Source organism: Lissotriton helveticus, chromosome 9 (assembly GCF_964261635.1).
Source record: "Lissotriton helveticus chromosome 9, aLisHel1.1, whole genome shotgun sequence".
Classification (NCBI taxonomy): Eukaryota; Metazoa; Chordata; class Amphibia; order Caudata; family Salamandridae; genus Lissotriton; species Lissotriton helveticus.
The window spans coordinates 1,165,571,309-1,165,597,897 of NC_136070.1; the positions used below are offsets into that span (position 1 = coordinate 1,165,571,309).

The window sequence follows — 26,589 nt, forward strand, 5'->3', positions numbered from 1 at the left end:
AGGCATCATCAGTATAATGAGTGGGGAACCGGCAAACACCCTCCCTATCATCATCAGAATCCTGGGGTGCAACCTATTATGGTACAGGACCTGAGTTAGAACGAAAAAGAAAATGAAGCCTCTGCTCCTAGTTGCATAATGATAGAGGCACAGGATTACAGTCCGGCTAAATGACAACTGACTGCACTTGTGAGATTCCGTGGGGCGACATCAGTTGAGCTCGGACCGAGGTCGGCTTAGGGTTCAACATGAGTGTCAGCACTGGGTCATTAACTGGCACTGGTAGAGTCAATATCAGTATTGAGGCGATGAAGACCGACGTGCATTTCGAACAGGAGTGGAGGTCTGTAGAGGCAAGGTAACTGGTGCCACGCAGACAGATGGCACAGAAGGAGCCGTTCGCTCAAATTCTGCTGCACTTTGCTTTGGAAGGTGGGCAAAGTACATCATAAAAGAAAGTAATGGTTCTTTACTCAAAAGCAAAAAGGTTTGTTTTAATTGAAAAAATACTGAAATTTACCTCACAATGTCAAATTGTGACGCATACAATACTGGAATTCACCTCTTTAAAGTGAGTATCACAACTCTAACTTTACCAGTATACTGTTAACAACTTCTAACATGACGTTACAGATGTGTAATGTTTAAACATGGCAGGATAATATGCTTTTGTGTAGTGAGTCACTTAGAGAGTAAAGTATTCAGCAGCAAAAGTAACTCCGTGGATCTGAAATATATCATCCAGCTCATCCACCTACCTAACAAGGAAACATCTCACTATATAGTGTGAGTAGTGTGGCTCACTGGTTAGAGGCGGCAGGCCCGAGAGCAGAAGTCAGCCTGGGACCAGGGTTCAATTCCCGACGCGGCAGGGTCGTGGACCTTGGTCAGCGGACTCGATAATTCTCGCTTCGGTGCTTACTCTAATCAGGGGTTCCACTCGGCAACTCTGGGCATTAGCTTGCCTAATCTCCACAACGGCCCCACCAATTCCGGGGATGCCTGGCTCCACCTTGGGGACTCCCAGCAAGGGACCATCCCACAGGGAAAGCCAGGACGGGTTCCCCAGAGTTATACAGCGCCGGGACGCCCCGTTGCTGGGGCAGCTGTGCGCTTTACAAGTATACTACATTTACATAGAGTGGTATGTGCATGCCGTACAGTTACAGCTTCCTGTACCTGGAAATACTGAAATAAAGAAAACTACAGACTCTTCAAAAATATTGTGATTACCCTCGAAACCTAGAACTCCCTAACACTGCTGCATGACACCCAGCACCTGAATTTGCGCACTTTGTGGGGACGGGGAGACAACCACTTTTTAGGTCTCGCCTAAGCCATCGCGTTAGCTATGCTTTGGCGAGATATCAAGTAGGGGCTTTCAAAAGTGCTCCTAAAGTGCCGAACGGGTACAGTGCATGTGCGCCGGGCGCGCATACCATTTGTCCGCCTGCTGATCACTTTCGCGGACGCTTTGATGTTCTCAGTGAGCCGCACGGCCACTGAGAACATCAAAGCGGCCGCGAAAGTGCTCATCATTTGACACCCCCTCCCTTATCCCACTTCCTGCTTGTTTTGAAAGCAGTCAGCTGAGCCTGCACAGTGTGTTTCATGTTCACAAACGAGTGCAAAAGGGACTAGTATGTTATGACTTTTACCACTGGCCTCTTTCTGTCTGGGTTACCTGTTCTCTAAGAATTTGGGATTGGTAGCCCTTTCTCCCATTAGTAACGTGGCAATGCACTCTCCGGAGTAGTCATTTTTGTTCTCATTTTTCGCTTCTAATAAAAGCGTTTATATAATCTGCAATTGAGTGGAGTGGTCTTCTCGTTTATCCAGCGGGGGCGCTATTGTATTATTGTTGGGCTGTTGGACTGTTCTAAACCTGGGAGTTCATTACAGAAGTGTGGCTCAATGGTTAAAGCGGCAGACCCTGATGCAGAGGTCTGGCCCGGGACCAGGGTTCGATTCCCGCCTCGGCGGGTCTTGGGCTCAATTTCCCCGGACTTGATATTTCTCGCCTCGGTGCCTAGTCTAATCATGGGTCCCACTCTGTGACTCTGGGCAATAGCTTGCTTAATCTCCACAACGGTCCCAGCAGCGCTGTGGATGCCTGGCTTCACCTTGGGGGTGCCCAGGAGTGGACATTTCACAGGAAAGCCAGGATGGGTTCCGCAGCGGTATGAATACAGCGCTACGAGGCCTCCGGGTAGAAGTGCGCTATATAAAATACAAACATTTACATTTACATTTACCCGGGTCTTGCGGGAGGGGAGCATTACCATTTCTGGGCTTAATCCTGGAAATGTGTTACTTTAGTGCTAGGTTTATTCTCCGTGTTCGGTATTTACTCCTCTCACCAACCCCGGCCCTCTCGCCGTATGGCCGTAATAACGCTAGCGATTGCTGCCAGGGGCTTTGGAGCCTTCACTTCCTTCAGGATTTGTTGTCGGTGCCCTCAGGGTCAGGTCCTATCTCCAGGTTTGACACATGGACACCTGACGTGCCTAGTCCTGTCTGGGGGGGGGGGTCTGCCTTTCTGCAAAGAGGGCACCGTTCATGAAATGAGCCACTTAGAATGGTTCCTTCCTCTGTTGAAATCAATGTTTAGGACTCCTGTTCTCCCACAGGCGAGTCAGCGCAGTCCCATCCCACAGGAGCTGTCCTGCCCAGCTCTGCTGACGCTGTAACCTGCATAAAACACAGTCCGTGGACGCATTGTTTCAACCTCTACCAGGCCCAGAGGGCAGCGTGCAGTAAAATCTTTAGCCTTGGCAGGTGCTGATTAACCAAAACGCACGTTCCGCCCCCGTGACATTCCACAGGTTATAATACCTCCGGCTTTTGGGTTCTGGCTGTTGGTTTGAATGTGCAGTTCGTAGTCTGTATAAATCTGCGAATAATGCAGACTGCAAGGTCTTCTGAACGTCCACCACCGGCCCTGACCCCTTGCTTCATATCCTCAGCTCCGAAGGGTCATCTATGTGCCAGAGGCATATGTGAGGGGGCAAGAAGGAAGGGCACGTGGTAGAGGGTGAATCTTTAAATCTGTGAACACGCTGAGCTCTGCTCATGCCCCGTTACTGTGTGCCTTTGCCTTCATTTTGTTTGCAACCAGTACAAATAATGCCAGCACTGAATGCCAGGTGTGGACTTTTTGTGTTTGAAGGGACCAGTGGGTGTGTGACTTCATGTGTGTCTCCCACACATTGTGGTCTCCTTTGTGTATCCTTGGTGCTGTCTTTCTGGATTTTTCAGCATTGCATTTGCACAACCTGCCCCTCCCCCCAAATCATGCCTGGTTGGGAAACATATCCATCCAAATCCCCTTTGAAGGCCCTCCGTTTTCTTGCCAGAGGGACCCCCCCCATCTTTTCTTCCTGTGCTAGTTTCAGAAAGGCAGATCTTGTGAAATTGGAACACCAAAGTTGGAAGAATGCTTAAGCAAAATTGGAGGTATAGCTGAAAATTTCTGTTGGGCATCCACACACACAACCACACACAAAACCACACACACACCCAACCACACACACACCCAACCACACACACACACACAACCACACACACACAACCACACACATACACAACTACACACACACACAGCCACACATACAACCACACACAACACACAACCACACACACACACAACCACACACACACACACACAACACACACACGACCACACAACCACACACACAATCACAACCACACACACAACCACAAAACCACAACCACACATACAACCGCACACACAACCACAAAACCACAAGCACACCCACAACCACAAGCACACACAGAACCACACACACACAACCACACAAACTCTACACAACCACATACAAACACAACACACACAACCACACACACACAACCACACACACACACAACCACACACACACAGCCACACACACACACACACAGAACCACACACACACACAAAACACACACACGACCACACAACCACACACACAATCACAACCACACACACAACCACAAAACCACAACCACACATACAACCGCACACACAACCACAAAACCACAATCACACACACTTTCGCCAGGCACAGACACCATCAGTCGTCAGTGCACGCTTTCACCGGGCACCAACACCACCAGCCGTCAGTGCACGCTTCCACCAGGCACACACCAACAGCCATCAGTGCACGCTTTCACCAGGCACACACACACCACCAGCCATCAGTGCAAGCTTTCACCAGGCACACACACACCACCAGCCGTCAGTGCGCGCTATCACCAGGCACACACACCACCAGCCGTCAGTGCACGCTTTCACCAGGCACACACACACCCCCAGCTGTCAGTGCACGCTTTCACCAGGCACACACCACCAGCTGTCAGTGCACGCTTTCACCAGGCACACACACCACCAGCCGTCAGTGCACGCTTCCACAAGGCACACACACCACCAGCCGGCAGTGCACACTTCCACCAGGCACACACACCACCAGCCATCAGTGCACAATTTCTACAGCCACACACACCACCAGCCATCAGTGCACACATCAATTGTTAACGCATCCACAATTAACTATTGTAGCAATCGCAGAATGGCGCACTTTACTTTTGAACATAATCATCTAAAGCGCAGCATGCCACCATTGCTACAAAAATAAATACACACTTTTTTGGCCTACAATTAATAGACTTTTGTTGCAATTGGTGTTGCAATATTTAGCAATGCCAATAGCTCAGACTTAATTAATGCGAGACCTATTGCATTGCAAATGCTTGTTTTAGGTAGCATGTCCCTACCTAAGACAGTCTCCATACCCACCATCCACACGTTTCTGATACCATATAGTATAATTATTAACTCTAGTGATTAAAGCACACCTTTTCCTTATCAGAAATGATGTTCAAATGAATAAGGCTAATTAATGGTGCATGCAAGAGCATCTGACTGTGTAAAGTTTCCACAAATATGTACAGCATTCTGATGCCTTTACTGGCATGGCCCACTCTTTACAAAACTATATAAATCATTAACTGTTTAGATAAACAAATACATAAGTATGCTACTCACATGTTTTGACCAACACAATGATGAAACTGATTAAAACACTTTCTTTTAGCGGCACTGCTAGCACTGGTTCAAATATGGAAAAGGCGAACAATCCCCTCTCAGTGGATCAGTGGTGAGGGGAAAATATGGTCCGCTACATATGCCATGGAAAAGTCACCAGCTATTGTCCGTGATCGGGTATATACATTCGAAAATGTTTAGCTCCCGTTTGCAACATGAAGAGAGTCAAGGTGATTGGGGGTGATCCAGGCACAATGACTGACATTCTGTGCTGGGCACATCTATGTGACATGTTCCCAGTCATGAGAGCAAGGAATCTGCTGTAATGCAGGCAGAGGGGACAGAGATGGGAGAGGAAGCCCAGTTGGAAACCCTAGAGGGATAGCGCTGTCATTCAGGATTGCAATGATACTATGTCTTACCGCTGAACTTATTGATTTGTCTTGTTCTACGCCATATTCTCTTCTGAAGAGCTTCTCCCATTGTAATACTTACAGACTGATTACTGTAACACAAACCACCCATGTCTGTGCCTTTATATTACAAAATCTCAATTACAGTTGTTAAAAAAATATGCTACTCATATCTGTTTGCTAGGCTTGACTACATCGTTGGTGGTACTAAAACAGCAAGCACTGTAGTAAACCAAAGAAATTTGGGCTTATATTATTTTTTAAACTGGTGGACACAAAACATGTATTTTTCTTCAAGTCTTCTTTTGTGATCATGTTACATACTGCTTTGGTGGTCTGTTGCTGGCAGCATTACAATCAATATTTCAGTAAACACTCAGGGCCCATTTACGATGTATGGCGGACTGCTACGGACTCGGAACCAACTGACCTTCGGAAAGCCAGACATGGAAAGCCTGTCGGAAACTGACATGGTAAACCCTACGGCGGAAACGCCGTCCATAGGCATTACTTGCCAGTCTCCGACTTGCCGACGGGCTCCTTGAGCCCATCGGAATCCAGCTGAAATCATAATGCGGCGGTCGAAACTGAAACCACGATGAGGCTCGGAAAGTCTCCGACCTGTGATCGAAGGCTTTCCGTATCTCATCGTAATAAGGGCCTTAGAGAGGGCTTTGAGCCCCTTGCTCATGATTGCATGGCTTCCTGACCAATGTTAAATACATAATCCTGATTCAAAAGCTCTCCTCCCTGTTCTTGTGTTTTTCCTGTCCCTTTGTAAATAGGTTTTATCCTTTTTTGAGTGGCTGAGTGTATCCTTCCCCCGATTATGTCAGGCAACTATTTTTGCATGTTTTGATGGCAATATGGTGTGAAACTAATTTACTTTTCCAATGCTAAACATTGCTTGGCAACGTGCTCCTTGCCAAGTGTGTGTATCTTTGTTATCATCCTAACATGTTTAGCTAGCCTTGATAAAAATAAATTGGTAGAAAGCAATATTTAAACATTTTAGCTGATTTGAAGCAATTTTGATTGCTTTGTACATCACAGAAGTGTCCTCACTCACTTCCATGAATATCATAGTCCTAAACACCATTCCATATCTTGTTCTGCATGCAAGAAACATTTTCTGGGAAAGGTACACAAACAAACAATTGCAATTGTACCATTAGCCAATGATCAGTCACTACATCGATGCACGTCAGTGGATGTGGTTAAAGAACGACATACCTTTTCAAGGAGATAAAGTGCACTTTGCGGCTCGTTACAATTGGCCGCTAACATGTCAACATCCTCTTTGGTGATGACGGGTTCTTTGAGCTGTTCGATCCAGGACCACATCAAATTGCAAAGGATGAACGGATCTCTTTCTGTGCATAATTTATCCCAGGATCCTTCACGAGAATTCAGGTCTTTCTATTATAACACAAAACATCATTCAGGCATCTTAAATGTTCATCTTATTTCGGAACTCAACCAAGAATGATCACATGCATAAGATGAAATAAAGCCAAGACAGCAACACAATGTCACATTTGAAATGTTATCTCCAAGAATGCTTATTCTGCATGGCCACAGTACCCACTAACCACGTGAGTCTTAGTTAGCATGCAAGAGGGGCAATATATAAAACTATTTTAAAAATTTGCCCAGTAAAGAAATGAAAATGCATTTATGTGAGTGGTGAATAAGACCAACACTTTTTCAAGCTGAATTTTATTCATACTTCTTCAAACGTTTAAAGACTCCTTTCAGGGATTGAACGGTTTCATCCTAAGGTTTAATACCAGAGTGTACAGAATGCGCGATTTTACCCTGGTAGCTACCAAATATAAGCAGACGATGCCTATGGACACCTGAAAGGACTGGCATACATAACATTTTTAGAGTGGTCCTTCCTCATGGTTCGCCCAAGATCTGAGATCAGAAAAGTTGGGTAAATGCAATAGGCAGTGTGTGCTCCCTAAAAGACTCCCTGCTCCTGCAGAAATCCAATTTAAGAGCATGGCAGTGGAGAGAGGGTATGCATGGGTCTGCTATCTGATGAAGTAAATAAGGATTAATGTCTCAGGATTTTTATAAATATTTACAACAAGGGGTGGTGATGGACAGAGTCTCTGAATTAAGCAGAATACTCTCACCCAGTCAAGAGATCAGGGCTAGATCCAACACCGTTTTTTAGCTCATTGCACCATCCCAGTTTCAGAACCTGGTTGTATGCAAATTAGTCTGTCCCTGGCCCAGTGCATCATGGGAACAGGGCAGACCAGACTACAAAAGCCAATTCTTACACTGGGAAGGAAACAAGCTTCCGGGGACCGGTTTCTGGCATTTCAGCCGTCTTCGGCCCGGCTTGCTTGAATCCTGATGGTGCAATGAGCAAGGGACTCACATCTGAGTATACCCTTCCACGCTTAGGGTGGACAAAAATATTTACAACAAGGGGTGGTGATGGACAGAGTCTCTGAATTAAGCAGAATACTCTCACCCAGTCAAGAGATCAGGGCTAGATCCAACACCGTTTTTTAGCTCATTGCACCATCCCAGTTTCAGAACCTGGCTGTATGCAAATTAGTCTGTCCCTGGCCCAGTGCATCATGGGAACAGGGCAGACCAGACTACAAAAGCCAATTCTTACACTGGGAAGGAAACAAGCTTCCGGGGACCGGTTTCTGGCATACAGCCAGGTTCTGAAACTGGGATGGTGCAATGAGCTAAAAAACGGTGTTGGATCTAGCCCTGATCTCTTGACTGGGTGAGAGTATTCTGCTTAATTCAGAGACTCTGTCCCTCACCACCCCTTGTTGTAAATATTTTTGTCCACCCTAAGCGTGGAAGGGTATACTCAGACATGAGTCCCTTGCTCATTGCACCATCAGGATTCAAGCAAGCCGGGCCGAAGACGGCTGTAATGCCAGAAACCGGTCCCCGGAAGCTTGTTTCCTTCCCAGTGTAAGAATTGGCTTTTGTAGTCTGGTCTGCCCTGTTCCCATGATGCACTGGGCCAGGGACAGACTAATTTGCATACAGCCAGGTTCTGAAACTGGGATGGTGCAATGAGCTAAAAAACGGTGTTGGATCTAGCCCTGATCTCTTGACTGGGTGAGAGTATTCTGCTTAATTCAGAGACTCTGTCCCTCACCACCCCTTGTTGTAAATATCAGGATTTTTATAATGCATGGTGAACCGATCAGAACATTTAATTAAGAGACCTGCACTGCAGTAATGGGCGCATCTGAAATCTGTACTGATGTGCCTTCTGTCATGGAACAAGCACACCAATAAATGAAGGAACATAATACCATGCTGTTTGCAATGGTTTAGCAGGTTCAGCTCAAGCACTGCAGATGGTCAGTTTTAAGGTGAGTATCACTGACTGAAGAGGGTTTTCAAGAGATGCCCACTTGCTCACTGTGCAATTAAGACCTGAGACACTGTGAAGTGGAACTATGAGGCCGAATGTGTGTGGTTCAATATTGTCCCATGTAGAGGTAAGAAGGTCTAGCACTTTCAAACAGACTGTTCCTTTTGGGGTTCAGCTGATCTTATTTCCGGAGGATGCTGTCCTGTGTGATGGCACCAACAAGCTAGGGAATGGTTGCACATGATGTTGTGTATGCTCAGTGGGTTAGATGTGTTTTTAGAGCACCTCCTCATCATCTTTGTTCTTTCTCTTTAAAGCTTGCATGTACATTTCGCCTTTGCTTCTAGTGTTCTAGTGTTTGTCAAAAAACAAGTGATGATCCATTAAAATGCTTTTAAAAAGAACATAAAACATTACTTTACAGCATCATGCAGACATGTTGGCCACTGACCAGCATGTCTATTTGAAATCAACGCCATTTCATATTACTTAAAGGTCTAGATTAACTGCAGCGCCGATTGAATTGCCCTTCAGATAGACACAAGACACTTTTAAAATGTGGTGTGTGGCTTGGGATTGAATAACACCTGTATTTGACAATTTAACTTATTGGCCCCATAGGTTACAGCATATATAAAATATGCAGGAACAAAATAGTGCCGAAATCTTCCATATTCTGAAAATCTCACCTCCTTCTGACATGCACAAGTAAACATAATTAAACAGGCGTTGCCCAGTGTTTTAAAAATATTAGGCATGGCTAAGACGTAAATCTTACATTTAAAGAAGCGACTGGCTAGGGAGGTTATTGCATTGTATCCATCTCATTTTATCTCGAGCAATAGATGTATTTGAACATTTACAAAAATTAAAAAGCTGACCGCATCTAACCTAAATTACTTTAAGATTTCAGCGCTATTCTCTCGAACTTCTTATACTTTCCCCAATGCACGAATATAGCTCTATCGCAGCATGTGCAGTTTATGCAATTGTTAGTGTGCGTTATCTTCTGCTTATATATTTTATTTGTTTTAATTGATCAATGTATTTAGTCTGAGCAAGAAATATTTTAACATGAAAGTAAGTGAAAGAGCCCTACAGCATATTTAATTGCAATATATTTAAGTATTAACACTATCAGTATATCTACTTTCCTGTACCTGGTAAAGAAGGACAGATGATAAATAATGTCAGTTAGTCTAATGTGCAGACACTGTATAAGAATTTACATAATTACCTTCCTTCCACACCATTTCATATGACAGGGCCTGAAATAAATACAGGCAGGCATCGCAAAATCCCCATTTGGAGAAGGGCACAAAATGAACTGCCTGATGAATATGAATTACGCAGGTTGGAGTTTGTGACCACTCCCCCACTCCCTCTTCCCCACGACTGAGTACAAACACAGGGATGGTGGCTATCCAGGGACAGCAAAAATCACCATGCTCCTTAGGCTGCTTAGCGTGTTTCCCAAAGGGGAAGCTTTCGTCTTTGCAAATCAGATGCCATCCCAATTGGGGAATCGATATATGATTAATAGTTTGCAACCGCAATTGAAGTAAAAAATGACTGATGCATGTCACAGTGAATTCCAACCTGCGACTTGGAATGGGCAATAGACACTGTTTTGTAAGTCAGAAAGCTTTTTCCAACAGCAAAAGGGATTTAGTAAATAGTAAAATACCCTTCTACTACAGCAAATCCTGTGGTTTTGTGAATCACAGGCTCTGTGACTACACAAGGGAACTGCACACCAGGCCCAGAGCAACCTAAGGTAACCAATAATCACTCACAGTTGATGCAACATATTCTCCCAAATTACATGCAAAATTGTTAAATAGTATCTTTATTCCACATACCTGCCACATCTTCACTTTATCTGTTAGATCCCCCTCCTCCATAAACTCACTTTCACCTGCAAGTGCCTTCATTGCCAGCAGTCTTCTGGCTTCAAGGTTTAATTCGGACTGTAGAACATGTGGAATTCCATCAGCTGCGTCCCCTGTCTCGAAACCTAGTGAATCCCTTATGTCATGAATGCCGTGTCCTTCAAAGCACTCTGATTTACAGGTCCTAGACTCATTGCCCTGAAATGGAGGAGTTCCTCTTCCACAAAAGACAGACTCTTCCTTTTTCTTCCCATCACATAGATTCCTCTGTAGCTCACCCATCTGTAGCATCTCATTCTGTGCCAAATTGAAGAAGTCATAATTTGGTTGCTCTGGCTGTGCACTATTATCAATGGATGAAAACCCTAAGGAAAACGTTCGACTTCTTTGTATGTCCTTTGGAATTTTTCTTCTATGAAAAAGTGGAGATCCCTCTCTTGGCCCTTCCAAGCTGTTAAACCTAGACTGAGTCCAGAATGAAAATGGGCTATGCACTGACGACTCTCTTTTGAAATCTGCAGGGGGAGTGTGTTGCAACTGTTCTGCGATGGCTGCAACAAAACACTGTTTCACACTGTTCTGCTGCCTTAGTCTCCTGAGAAAGGGCAATTGTGCAGGTACTGTCCAAGGGGTATCTCCTTGCTCAAGGAGAAATTCAGCTCTCGTTAGATCAGAATCGCTGTAGCTTAAACGTTTCTTTAAATGCGATAGAGGCTGGAGACATTCAACGTTACGCCTCTTCCAAAGAGGATCAAACTCTTGCTCACTGGCCAAAATGGCATCATGAGCCATACAAGGCTCCGCTGGCCCTGCTGATTGGCAGAACGCATTTGCAGCGTTGATGCTATCCTCCAACTCCTTCTCAAGTTGTGATGAAGTCAACTGGGAAACCGTCTTTTCTATTTCAGCAGATAGATCCGGCATCTCTACAACTTCCTCCTTAACAACTTGCCTATTTTCAGCCATATCCAAAAGCAGTTTGCAAACCATATGAATAAGCTTTGGCACATGCTTGAGATAGCGAGCCTCATAACCATGAAGAAGGTGCCTCTGTCGAATGAGGTACTGAGTCAGGGTCACAGAATGGGCTTTGGGTTCGCAGCAAGAAAATACATTTCGTAGTGGGTTCAAGAACTGGGAAAACTCCCTCACACAGAGTAACTGTAACCTGGTTTGAATGGCATTTGGTCTCTTTGCTCGAACAAAAAGGATAGCTTGATCTGCAGTCATTCTTGTTGCGAAAATTAAATAGCAAGCTATTAACACACCTACAATAAAGTTGAAAGACAATTTTAATACATGATTTTTATCTGAGCTACAAAACAAAAAGGACAAGAATAAAAGTAGCTGAATAAAAGTCAATAATGTCGATGTCAATACAGTCTTATGAACTAACAATGAAAGTAAAGAAATACTGTCTAAATAATAGTTATTTTTCCCGTTCATGAACAAGACATCTTGTAGAGAGAAGGAATGAGTCAAAATGTTAGACTTACAAGGTATAAGGGTACAGGGTGAAGCAATAGTTTAGATTTTTTTTAAGTGCATCATCTAAAACAACAGGATACAATATTGAAGCAGCTCGATTGTTCTACAAAGCAATGAAAATGAGATAAATTAGGCAGAACCATTTTTTGTGTTTTGGATCCTGTTCATAATTTGAAAGTTGTGGTCTTGCCAAAGTTTAAAACAAATCTGTTTGATTGTATTACAAAAGTTAATGCTGAGTTCTAGGAAATACATATTGTTTAACAAAACATGTTAAATATTAATATCCTGAACGTTCATAAACCTCTGACCTTAACATCAAGTTAACTCCTATCCCTAAATCTGGTTCCCACACGTATGATCAAACAAATATACGCTGATAGCCTGATGAATAAAACTATTAATTAATCTGTACCTCAACATTGTGCATAAAGACTTCAATATGAACTTTCATCTAAGCTTGATTGTTCGTATGGAACCTTATATGAGCCTTTTCGAATGGTGCACACCTAATTTCTTCCCTTCTCCTAAACTTAAACGGTTAAACCTCACAATCTAATGCCATCACTGGCTTAGATCTGAACATTCTCACTTACCTGGAAGCACCAAGAAAAATTGCTAGCTGGAGCAGCACAAAAAAAACCGGACAGGCGGCTAAAAACATAATGCAGTAGTAAAAGCGATTTCATTTGAAGGGTTTTATTTTGAAAACCTTTACACATTTCAGCAACCAGCAAACGAAAGCAAAAAAGAGTATCAACTAGAAATGTAAAAAATCAACAGGCTCTGAATAGCTCTAGCTGAAAAACGTACTCGATTGTAGGTCCACCAATGGAAAACACGAACAACCTGCTACAGGCATAAGTAACTGTAGTTAAGTAAAGCTTTAGTTAAAAAGATTATAAGTAATTTGAGGAGAATAATAATGTATTAATAAGTCTAACGAAGTTCTTCAACAGCACCATGAGAACATAACCTGCAACATGGATCACCATCATGCTGTAAACAATGCTACCCGATTCAACCCACCCTCCGAGGTTAAGTCATAACAGTGTGTTTATCCTCTCATGTCCAAAAAACAGAAAAGAAAAATAATATGTAATAAGACAGAGGCACTATGGGCCAGATATAGAAAGATATTTTTCGGTCACAAACAGCCTAATTCGCAGAATCGGGGCCATTTGTGACTGCAAAAAAGCCTTTTGAAATGTACAAAGCCCTATTTTCAACTTTGGTAACCCATTACCCAATCGTGGAATGGGTATGCCATTTGGTATAAGGAAGGTGCATGTTAATGTCGTCCCTTCCTAATACCGAACCGCAATGGTGTGTGAATGTTTGCAACTAAAATGCGATCGCAAAACATTTGAATTTAACCACCTACTTCAAGTAGGTTGTAAGCCATTTGCAAACAGGAAGGGGTCCCAGAAGGACTCCTTCCCCTTTGTGAATGTTTGTTAAAAGTTTTTTAAGAGTAGATAGTGGTCCCACGGACCAATGCCTCCTCTTAAAAAATGAAAAAACGTTTTATATTTCGTTTTGAAGCGCATCCCGTTTTCCTTTAGGGAAACCGGCTGAATTTAAAAGAAAAAAAACATTGCTTCATAAAAAAGCAATCACAGACATGGTGGTCTTCTGACCCCAGCAGGCAACCATTCCTGTGATTTTTTAGATTCTTTTTTTTTTTTTTTTTTTATATTTTTATTGTCAACACAAGAATAAAGAAAAAATTACGGTTTTGACAAAACAAGACATACATACCAATGTGGGAGAAATAAACAATATAGCAGAAATGGAAATAATTTCATTGCTGGTCAATATTATACAAATTATAACAGAACAGGAAATAGAGAAGAAAAACAGGGAGCATTGCGGGATCACGCCTAATAGTCAATTAAACAACAACAAAAAATGGAAAAAGAAATTTAAAGAAAGAGGGTATTTACTCAATTATTCAACATTGGTGCAATATGTCAACCGATGTTTATATAAAAGTACCCCAAATTTTGTCACATTTCATTAGAGATCGAGCACCTCTTAGCTTTGCCATAGCATACTCCATAGAGTGAATATCATTGACCAGTGACCACCATTCCATAATGTGAGGGGGCTTCGAGGTAATCCAAGCTCGAGCAATGGTTAGTTTAGCAGATGACAATAAAATAGTTACCAAAGCTTGCTGCGGGACAGTGACGGTATGAATATCTAATAATACTGTTAGTGCAGAGAGTAAAGGCGGACTAGCCAGTTTTAATTTCAGTATTTTATCCAAAGCTGACCAAAACTCAGTCAGAGCCGGGCAAGAGAACAGTATATGCTCCAGATTTGCCGCAACAAGATCACATTTAGGGCATTTGGTGCGGTCATTAAAAGAAGCATTTGTAGACCATTTAGATATCCTTTCAGGAGTATGATATAACATAAATGTTGTTTTAAAATGCTGTAGTCCTAAACGTGATGATTGGACACAGTTATTGATGTTACAAAAAGAAGCAGCGATCTTGTTCGAAGTTATATCAATTCCCAGCTTTGTACTCCATTTCTCCGCTAATTTAGGACAATCACTAATTTTATAGGTATTAAAACACTTATAGGCTTCACTAATTAAAGATTTGTTCTTAGATGGGAAAAGGCAATTCCATATATCAGAATCCGTGATTTATCGCACTTTCATCTTACGTACCAGAAAGTCATGTATTTGTATATATTTAAATCTCATTAAATCTGTCAGTTTGTATAAGTTTTTAAGTGTCTCAAAGTCCAAGAAACCATGGATTCCATATAAATCCCCTAAAGTTTCGATGCCATGCGAAGCCCAGATGTTTTCCATACCATCATTGAACATCCCAGGGAGTCCTGGATTACCCAATAGAACCAATTTAGAATGAAAAGAGGAAGTGTTACAGAATGACAAAATATTAAACCAAATCTTAATTGTATCCCTGGCAGTCTTGAATTTGACCCTTTTATGATAGTTGGGGTCATTGATTCTTAGCAGGAACATATTGGCATCAGAGTTTAACATAAATATATGAAAATAAAGTTGAGTGTCCATATTAAGTAAGCTGCGTAAACGGCCAAGGACAGTTGACCAAAAATATAGCTTAAAATCAGGAAAATTAAGCCCTCCATTATCTAGAGAGCCCTTAAGTAATGCAATAGACCTACGAGCTTTACGGTAACCCCAGATAAAGCTGCTTAGTATCCCGTCAAGTTTAAAAAAATATATATTGTTGAGTAATAACCGAATAGACCGAAATAAATAAAGAAATTTGGGCAATACCTTCATTTTGATCAAATTGATCCTGCCAATGATATTTAAGGGGAGCTTATGCCATTTTTTTAATAATAGAGCAGTAGATTTTAATACAGTATCGTAATTAATTGTGATCACCTCGCTAATTTTGGATGAAATTTTGACACCCAAATAAATAGCGGTGCTACAAATCCCTGTTATCGGTACCACAGGTTTATAGTTCATAACTATTTGTGTTTTATTTATGTTTAATTTATATCCAGACACCGAGACAAATCTGCCAGCCTCAGTGATTATCCCTTGTAATGCCTCCGCCACATCTGTCGAATAAATTGCAATATCATCTGCGTATGCTGTGATTTTCAGGAGTTGAGAGCCGGATCTAAAAGGAGTTATTTGGGGGTGTATCTGTAAAGCATGGAGAAATGGTTCAATTGAAAGCACAAACAGCAGGGGGGACAGTGGGCACCCCTGCCGCGTACCCCGAAATATAGAAAAGGTGGAAGACATCAGACCAGCATAACTAACTCTAGCTATAGGATTATGATATAAAGCTCGAATCCATTTTACAAATTGGCCCTTGAAGCCGAATCTAGCCAACACCGACCAGAGATAATCCCACCCCACTCGGTCGAAAGCTTTCTCAGCATCCACCATTATCATACCGAGTGGGGTGGAATCTGTCTCTGCTACGCCAAAGGCAGTTATGGCCATGTTGATATGAGCAGTGGTGTCCCTGCCAGTAACAAACCCGTGTTGTTGTGGATTGACTATTTTTGGGATAAATGGAGCCAATCGAGTGGCTAAAATTTTAGCAAATACCTTAGCATCTGTATTTATGAGTGAGATGGGTCTATAAGACCCACACTCATCGGCCGGTTTACCTTTTTTTTTTTTTTAAAAAGACCATTTTAGCCATATTCCAAGAGCCCGGAGCATTCCCAGTATCACCAATAGAGCTAATTACCAGATGAAAGAGAGGTAGTAGCTCATCGATACAAATTTTATATACCTCTAATGGTAGAGTATCTTCCCCTGCAGATTTTTCTGATGGTAAGGAAAAGATGGCTTGTCTAATTTCTAACAGATTGATATGGTCCGACAGTTGATCTAATCCGGGTATGCCTCTGTTTTCTATAATGTTACTATCTAGATAATCTTGTATTCTAGCCAGGTTAGAGTGGTTTTCTGGAGTATATAGGGTACTATAAAACCCCACAAATTGTTCCAATATCTGTGCCGGCTGATCATAGGTAATGTTATTAGCCCCTTTTAAGCTTTTAATACAAGTGCTAGCTTTAGCATCAGCAACTTTATAAGCAAAAGTTTTCCCAATTTTGTCTCCACTCTCGTATTGAGTAACTCGGAATTTGTGTAGCATAGCACTACTTTTTTCCCTTAATACTGTCTTCATAGCTGATTTTAAATGCACCAATTTTAGACCCTATTCCACCGCATTAGGGGAGCCTAAATGTAGGGTTTCAGCTAATAGTTGTTCTTGTGATAGAATATTAGTAGTCAGTTCTTTGTTTGCTTTACGACGCTCGAAGTTCTGTCTATAAACAAATTGTTGGGTAAACCCCTGTATGCTGGCCTTACATGCATCCCACACAATGGTACAAACAGTAGAGTTAAGATTAATCTTAATAAACTCTGTAAGATGTGATTTAAGCTGAGAAATAAACAATGTATCTGACAGAAAGTGCCTGGGAAAGGAAAACATCCGAGGACCTTGATTGATTTGTGGGGTATTAAATGTAAGCAAAATAGGATTATGGTCTGAGGTGACCCGTGGAAATATTTCAATAAGGCTAGTACTCAGAATGCTATTTGTAGCCCAGGCCATATCTATGCGGGAACATAGTTTATGGGGCGCAGAATAGTAAGTATACCCCGCAATATTAGGAAAAATACTGCGCCAGATGTCCCTGATATTATGAATGCGACCGATTTCTAAGATAGCAGCACGTGATTTACGCATACAATGAAAAGCACCGGGCCTAGTAGTGTCTTGTGCGTAGTCCATTATACAATTAAAATCTCCCATAATAAGGAGTTCCCCTTCCCAACCCAAAAGCTCTATATTTAATTGATCAAAAACAACAGAATCATCTGAGTTTGGCCCATAAACCACACAAAACACATATTTCCATTTTTCAATAGACATTTGTACAGTGGCCCATCTTCCACTTTTATCTACTGCAGTTTTAAGAATTTCTGCTCTAAGTCTTCTATCTTTAAGAATGGCAACCCCCCTAATTGAAGCATTTATCGCAGACCCAATAATAACATCATAGCCAAGCTGCCCCTACAGTTTCTGTCCTTGTAAGCAATATGCGTCTCTGATAAAAAAAACTAAATGCGGATCATACATTTTTAACTCTTCTTGGACGAGTCGTCTTTTATTTTTACTGTCGAGACCCACAACATTCCTTGCTAAACATCTTAACCGAGACATTAAAAAACAAGCATTTGCAATGCAATAGGTCTCGCATTACTTAAAGTTTGAGCTAATTACGTTGCAGTATTGGAACGCCAATAGCTCAAACTTTTAGTAATGCGACACTTATTGCATTGCAAATGCTTGTTTATCTCTGCTGACATGCCGAGGGTTGTTCCCTTATTTACAAATGTCACGGCCTACTTAATGTATTTCCAATAAGGGCTGGGGCACACATTGAGGATATCAATTATGCATGACTTTGTGCATGAATTTGTGCCCTTGAGTGTGTGTGCTGCTTGCCAGTGTTACACGAAAATCTGACAAAAAATATAAATGACATGTAATACAGCCAAGTAATTCCGACACAATATTACTGTAGCTTAAAATGTCCCTGTGACATCACCTGCATTGTTTAGACAAGTGCCAGGGGTGGGCCCGAAGTAAGAGCTGTGAACAGGAGACCAGGACATCCCCTTCCATAAAAACGGAAAGGTAAACACAGCACTTGGCAGAGGACGTGAGGGCAGAGCAGCTTCAGCAGGCAGATTGCAAGGAAGGGACCAAGCCCAGCAAGATTTGGAGGACGGAACCGGGCGGTATGGGGAAGGCCGCTCTTGTTAAAAGTGAAAGCGATCTGCAAATAAAAACAAGCACTGTAAAAACAAACAAGCACTGTTTGTTTAATACTTAACTCGGGCAACAACATGGAAGGTTTGGAGGGCGGGACCGGGCGGTATGGAGAAGGCCGCTATTGTTAAAAGTGAAAGTGTGCTGCAACTAAAAACAAGTCTGTGGAGGAACAGGGTGGAGGGGAGCAGCTGTGGGATCAGGCATCCGTCCTGTGCAGCCTTCAGAAACTAGAATGGTAAAGAGAAGTCCAAGAGGCTTTTAGCAGGCTTCAATAGCTAGTAAGAGGTGCACTTATAAAAAAAAAGCCCAAAGTGCTGCGCGTGCTCGCCACAGGGAGCGATCTGTTTTCCTAATTGAAAACAGATGTCGCCATGCGGGTAACGCAACAGGAAGGAGGGGGCCGCTCAAATAACCTTTTATCAGCGCCGCGCGCCTCTCTGCAGACTCCCCTGCATTCCAGAGAGGCGCGCGACGCGATCCGATCCTTTCCTGCCATGCTGTGGAGACAAGACCTGGCCGCGCGCACAACGTTATCCTATGGAGAAATGCTGCGCGCGGCCAGGTCTTGTCTCACTTCGTCGGTCTCAAACTGCTGAGACGACGGCTATAGTTCTCGCTTGCGAGAACGCGCTGTAGGCGAGACCTAAAAAGGATATATAATCTTTCCATACTGCTCTGAAAAACGAGTAGTTATCTCCTTTATGTCTATTCGAACCAATCTTCTTCTCATGTTGCTTTTATCAAACATTTTACCCTCCTTAACCCCCCCTCTTCCCCACAGCCACCCTCCCACCCTCATCCACCCTCTGACTCTTCGTGGAGGAGTATTCCTCTCTCTGACCAGCTGCCGTTGATTTAGGCAGCCTTAAAAGTTACAGCAGATCTGGACCCTCTCTCCAAAGAAAAAGGACACCCTTTAACCTAAAGTAGATCGATAAACCCTTATTAGAAAATATTAGGGGAAAAGAGAAGTAATCATCTTACAGACAAATGATAAAGCTATTGGCCGTATCCTAAATGATTCTTAGGAAGACTAAATCATGAAACAATTACTAGTCTGCTGATTTCTCAGGATACTCTCTCCGCCACTTCTCAACCATTTTTCTGCCTCAGTCTCATCCGAAAACCAAAATGTGTGACCATTCTTAAACACTTTTAGGCGGGCTGGTTCCTGCAGGAAGGCTTGACCCCACATAGCCTTGATGGGATCTATAAACTGTCGTAGTTTCCAGCGCCTATCCATTGTACTCTTACTTAGATCAGATCTAAAAAACAAAGTTAAGGACTCTATGGTAACCGGCCGGTTAGGACGAGCTTTCAGTGAGACCGCCTTTTTTAACAGAAAATTACCCATATATATCAACAAGGGCCTAGGATACTGGCTATCTTTATTACGTTGGGTTAGCGGCAGTCTGCGAACCCTTTGATCCCCGGCTCCGGCGGCAGGTTAGCCCAGCACCATGTGACTCTGGGCAATAGCTCGCTTAATCTTCCCGACGGCCCCCAGCGCCTAGAGACCCTAACGGGTGATTGTGCGCTTTACAAATGTGGATTATTATTATTATTATTATTTGTAATTGCAAGTCCCAATCCCAGTCAGATAAATCCGGGAATGCTTTCTGAAAAAGTTGAACCATATAAGCTTGCGGATCTCCCCCCTCGGCACCTTCAGGTATACCAAATACTCATAAATTCTGTCTCCTTTGACGGTTTTCCAAGTCCTCGATTTTGTTCTGCAGACTTGTAATCTGGCTCTCATGTTTTTTCACCCAAGTCTGTGTGCGTTCAGACGATTCCTCAGTTTCAGTAACTCTTTGTTGCAGCCCTGTAACCTCTTGTGTAATACCCCCAATCTTATTTTCTAATGTATTTAGGGTCTACTGTATTTTGTCATTGTCTGTGCGTATCTGTATGTAATGTTGTTGAGATTCAGTTCTCTGTTCATTAAGCAGTTGTCCGACCAGGTTAAGTGATACATCTTCTTTAGTTTCCACAAAGTTACTTATACTCTCTGATCGATTAAATATTGAATTCGTGTTTATGATCACATTATCAACGTCGTCGATCACCGTATCCGTCTCAGTATTAAGTTCTGATGTAGTCTGGAAGCACCTCTGGCAGTTAACGCCTGGCTTTTTGAAGCTGGTAGCAAAGTCTTTAATATTGTGGCATAGGCAGAAACAAAGGCGAAAGTTTCCAGCCTCTCCTCCCATATGGCAGGAGCTTTTTCCCCACTCACTTGTTTTTCTTCTATGTGTCTGGGCGCCTGTGTTACGACCTCCGATGATGCCTGACTCATCAGGTTAGGCTTACAGTTGCACTGCTCCGCTCCGCACCGCCTATGCCACTCCGTTTGCTAAGCTGACTCCCTGCTCTGGATTCCTCCGCCTCCAATGCGAGTCCACCGCCGATCACTCCGCTCTCATACCGTCGACCTGCGTCCTCGTTTTCCCCGCAAATCTGCCGGCAGCGACCCCAGCAACAGCATCAGCCCGTGCTCTCAGTAAAGACGTCTCTTGGACTCCCAAATCGAGTCCGGTATGTTTCTTCGTATCTCCTCTTTCCTTTTTTCCTCAGGCAGTGCTACATACTCCCTGCATCATTATCCATGCATATTCTCAGGAGAGAGAGCCTCTGCTGCAACTCGCGGCAGCTTCAGTCCGCCATCTTGCCTCCCCCTGCCGGATTCACCAGCAGTCACAATTTTTGAGATTCTTAATAGGTCGCAAACAGAGACCTAGCTCAAGAATATTATTGAGGTAGGGCTATTTGCGACCCACTGAGAAAAGCTAAATATATGAAACACACATTTGTACATAGCTGTTTGCGATAACCAAATAGTGAATCACAAAAATTTGCTATAGGTAATCGCAAACCCAAAGCTATGCATATGGAAGGAATAATGTTGAGACTGACCCAAAACTTTGTTATGTCTCGTTTAACTCCCTGATTCACATGCAGGGGTTGAATATGACAGGGTGGTAAGCCTGTCTGAGGGGAAAAAAGGAAAGACACTCAGAAGATCCATCGATGCAATGGTGGAACATGATGGAGTGAACATAGAACAAGACAGTTCTCAGTGACCATTTGAGAGGAAGGCTTAAAAATAAAAAAGGGAGAACAAAACAAAATCGATGAAGATACTGTAGCAACATAAAGGGCCTTGCTGATGTAAATTACGAGATATCACTCAAGATTGAGCACTCCATTAGGTCGAGCCGCAACTCAATGTCAAGACACTCAAAATCGAAGCATTCAAGACCGATAGAATCATATTAATATTGATGTTAATTCCATCAACATCAAGACATTTTCCATCTACAACATCCTCTTTTGCATCTTCCAAGACTCCTAAGAAGTCTCCATAATTACTACTAAATGCCGAAAGGAATACTTTTTGACTTCTTCCAAGGACGCTCCTAAGAAGTTCCCCATCAGTCATACTGACCACAATCAAAGAATTATAATATTGAGTTATTTCCTGTGTTTCCAGAGCAGTTAATACCACGGAAATGTCAGGATGTTGCCGTTGTTATTCTAGTTTCCTTATTAATCACTTGTGATACCTAGCTGCCAAGAAACAAAGGGTTTCTCTTTTATGGTCTGAGGGAAAAGCCCTAAGCCAAACAGATTAGTCAGCAAGATTACCCCCAGGTCGATGATGACTGTACTGACGCACATGAGGCTCTGGGAACGTCTTCTGATCCAGTTGTGCAATGTCTTAGTGGGCTTCTCAACTGGCATTGCCACTCAATAAGAATGTTTGTGCTGTTACTCTGAAGAATTGGAGGGATCCTGATGTAATCAAAATACCCACATTAATGGTACAGCTGTACTATCGAAGAAATGGAAAGAACCATTACTGACATCATGCAAATAGACTCTTCTGTGCCTAGTATATTCTATCCGCTTAAGACGTCTAAGTCCTGCAGCTGTTGAAGGAAGCCTATCACAAAGGATTCTCTATCCTTCCCCCAAATTCAAACATCAAACTCTGGTCAAACAGAGCCCCAGTAAAGTCATTGACGTATGATACATGCCACAAACCCATATTTGTGTAGCACCTCAAAGAGGCAGCTCCAAACTAGCATGTCAAATACCTTGTACAAATTTAAAAAACTAGAGTGGTGGCGTGGGGCCAATGTCAGAGAGATTGCTTCCATGATTGTATAGTGTTCTGATGTTGTGAGATGTATTCCTCGCTCGAATAAAACCACTTTGGTATGGGTGGATCAAAAGGCAGAGCATTCGATACAGATAGGATTTTACTAGGAACTTTTATTCAGTATTTAAGATGCCGATCAGATGGCAACAAGTCAAATCCTCTAATTAGTCCCTGGTTTAAAATCAAGACCAGAGAGGCTTCTCTTAAAGTCTGGAGTAATTTGCCTTTTGCTAGAGCCTTCTAGTATTGTTGGACAAATGAAGACGCTAAGGATGACTCGTAGGCCATAAACCGGACTGGGAGTCCGGCTTATGGCTTCTCTTACCTCCTAGGCCATGATAGGAGGACCATCTTTCTCTTCTTCTCATCTATCACATCTATAGGCAGCCTGGGGAGATCCAGGTCATCTAGGAAGTCTGTCTCGGGCACCGTAGATCGGTGAGGTCTGCATTGTATAACCGACTATTAACTCTAAACAAGACCTGAGTGATGGTGTGTTGCAAGTACATCATGACCCACCCTCATCTTGGGACATTTTTATCGGTAAGTGTTTCGTTTCAGCATTTAATATCCAAGCTAAAAAATGGATAGAGTTTTTACCTTCATAGTATATACAGCAAAAGCAATGCAATAGAGTTTCTCGATTAGGGTTGCATCATCTTTGTGAAGTTTCACCCAGGATTTCCTGGTCAACTGACAGGACACCATCTGCAGCTCGTTTTAGATATAGGCCTTTTCAAATCCAGCCAGATTTCCATATAGGTTTTTACCCTGCCCACTACTGTTTAATGCAGCAACCCCCCACTACTACCTTCAGCGCTTCCCACTCCATTGTCATTTAAGTAGCCATTTGTCAATGACTTTGAAGTGAATCTCTGATATGGTTTGCCAGGCATCTTACAGAACTGGATCTTTCAGCAGCTAGATCTGAAGGTGCCAAGTGGGAATTGACACGGGAGGTGGGCCCAGTCCACAGGGAGTATTTATGAATTATGATTGGAGATGTTGCGGCCAGATAATATGGAGAGGAGATTTGTGGGCAGAGTATCGTAGAACAAACTACCCTATTGAGGAGTAAGAATAGGTTGTGCAAAGGGAAGTGAAATAAAGAGAGAGTAGGGTTGCGGAGCCACCAGATAACTGGTAATGCTCAGTGACAGAGTCACTGAGATAACATCTTCCCATTTTGAACAGTCTATCCATATGGAAGAAGGAAGTGGAATGTGCCTAGAGTCATGTCAAGGACACTATCGGAAGTGCTCCTCCCCACCCGCCCCCAAGTAACCATAAATATGCACTCAAGTTGCCAGACGGGCAGATAATTGACAAAAGAAGGCTTGCTGCTATGTATGTAGAGCAAAGATGCAGGGGCGGCTCCTCCACTAAGGCGGAGGAGCATCACTCCACTGCTCTCAGAGCAGAGCAGCAAAAGTAAAATGATAATAACGCTGTTAGTATCATCAATAATAAAGTGTGTTTAAAAAAAAAAAAACGCTGTTATTATAATTTTATTCTTCGTAGCTCTGGTGCGGGGCTGATGGCACAGGGGGAGGAGTGGTTTGCACACTCCCTAAGTGCACATGCCTGTTTGGCCGGCCTCTTGGGTCAACCAACAGTCATGCGCACTTTGCATGTTTCCCACCAGGCTGCATTGCACAGCCTAGTGAGGAACATGCAAAGCCTCCCTGTCCCCATCTGAGCGCCAAACCATGGCGCTCAGACCAATCACAAGGCTGCATTGCAGCATTGTGATTGGCTCAGGGGAGCCCAGGAGCTTCCTAGTGCTGGGACTACAGGAAGAAGGTAGCTGAACAAGACTGAGGAGAGGCGGCAGCCGGCGAAAAGGAAAGTGTTTTTTTCTCCCCCCCCCCACCACCACCCCTCCCCTCCACTGCCGTTACATGCCAGCCGCTACTGCAAAGATGCTACCTATGACTAATGGGTCACCATTTGGATAACCATCCAGTATAATGAATCTGCCCTCAGGGTGTATTATAACTGTATTCCCTACATAAGGGGCTACAGCTTTAACCCAAATGAGAGCTCCCCTGGCGTCTGTGGGGGTAAACATTTGGACTCACCAGCACTTCTGAAGTTTGCAGCCCTCCTCCTGGTTTGTATGAACTCTTGTAACACTCTGAGACCATAATGGTGTCTTTCCCTGGAACCCTTATCGCTTCTATTTCGAGGTTTACTGATGGTGGGGCACCTTCCTCTGCTCTAAAGGCTATTCAGAGGATTTGGTGGCAAAATAAGGACTTTTGGCACACCTTACTGAAGCTATTCAGAAATATCAAATGCTCTTACCCCTTCAAGCACTATTGTCACAATTGGTGAGCCTTTTAGCAGTGGTGTGGAAATTGTCCTGCCTCTCCTGTGGTGTGTAGTTTACCTTCAGCTTTGCAGTTTCTAAGATGGAAGGGCTGTGGGATGAACCTTTCAATATCTACTTTGTATGTTAAAGATTTGTAAAGCGCATAACTGCCCCAGCAACGGGGTCTTTGCAGGTCCACATGGACTTTCAGTGAAACCTAGGACATTCTTAGTGGGGATGAGCAACTGGCCTTTTACCTTCTGAGGTGCTCTGCACTGTCAAAGCCCACAATTTGTCCTTTCACATGTCCTAAGGTTTTACCACTAGTTCTTCGTTTGCTGCAGGTTTCTCCCTCTGAATCACCTAATTTGGTGATTCTTAAATTCTTGATAGGTGCCTTTTTGGTGGCAAATACCTCAGCTCAACGTATTGGCAAAGATGTGGCTTTGTTGTGTACACTTCTTTTTCTTAAAATCCTTGATAATGGGGGAGGGGCGTGTTTTACAAGCTGATCCTGATTTCCTTCTTGAAGAGGTTACTTTGGCTCACAAGGATAAAGGGTTTATTTTGCCTGCATTTGTCCTGTTCCTTTATTCTCTAAAGGAAGACTTGTTACATTTCTTGGATGTGACGTGGGTGATCCTGTTTTTTGTGAATTGGTATAGGTAATTTACATATTTGACCATCTGTTTGTTGGCTTTGGAGTTGCCTGGAAGGTGTCAAGGTTGCTGCTTTAACTATCAGTTGTGGAATTCACTCAGCAATTGCTCCCTCCTATTATTTGGCTGGGAATCCTCTTCCTGACGAAATTCAGAGTAGGTCCACTTGGAGTCAGGCTGCCGATTTAGCAGAGGTTCAGGGAGTTCCTTTAGTTGAGATTTGTGATCAGCAACTTGGGTTTCTCGTCAAATTATCATACCCCATTACCATCTACAGAGTATTGGAGTCTTTTAGACAGTGAATACCCAGTTCCAACCTGGCCTAAATTTTGCTTGTGTCACTAATAAAATTACTGGGTATCGCAGTATTAGTGTCTTCTTGGCGTCTTTCTTCTTGGTCAAGGGCCAGTTCTGGCTCTGCAACCATTTGGGAATAATGACTGGTATGAGGATAGGGGATATGCAGTAGTGTCCTGGATACTTAAGAGCAATCTACATTATTATTATTATTCTTGTCATAGTCACTATGAATAGCTGGCCGGCCTAGAGAAGGTGTGGATTTATCAGGAAGGATGCTAAATTACTATAGTACCCAACATGGCAGGTAGGACTTACATTGTTCTGAGGTTTCTTCCTGTCTCAAGGAGAGACTACCTAATGAGTAATGGCTGTTATGGATGAGTAAGACTTGGAGTAGTAGGATTATCTGAAAGGAATCAGAAACAGTAGACACCTGATCCTCCCACTTGTTTCAAGCCTCTTCGTCTATAAGGCTAGGGGAGTACAGTAAAAGGAAAGCTTCGTCAGAAGGATCCAGTTGGTGGACTGCCACCATCGGTAACAACAGTGGGGCCGACACACCAGCCTGGCAGTGCAGATTACCGATCTGGAGGTACAGCTTCCTCTAAACCACTGATA

At 43.1% G+C, this 26,589-nt stretch overlaps 1 protein-coding gene across 4 annotated transcripts in view; it reads right to left on the reverse strand.

The window, feature by feature from the left end:
* The window catches only part of PTPDC1 (protein tyrosine phosphatase domain containing 1), a 353,990-nt gene that overhangs the window by 53,396 nt on the left and 274,005 nt on the right, over nucleotides 1-26,589 (reverse strand). For 3 of the 4 annotated variants that reach the window (XM_078661619.1, XM_078661618.1, XM_078661617.1), the window contains 2 exons: nucleotides 10,687-11,984; nucleotides 6,691-6,876 (listed from right to left, as the gene is read on the reverse strand). In XM_078661619.1, the coding sequence (XP_078517745.1) occupies nucleotides 6,691-6,876; nucleotides 10,687-11,984 (1,484 nt within the window). Of the gene's footprint in view, nucleotides 1-6,690; nucleotides 6,877-10,686; nucleotides 11,985-26,589 lie in introns of those variants that run through there. The other variant, XM_078661620.1, reaches the window with a different exon arrangement.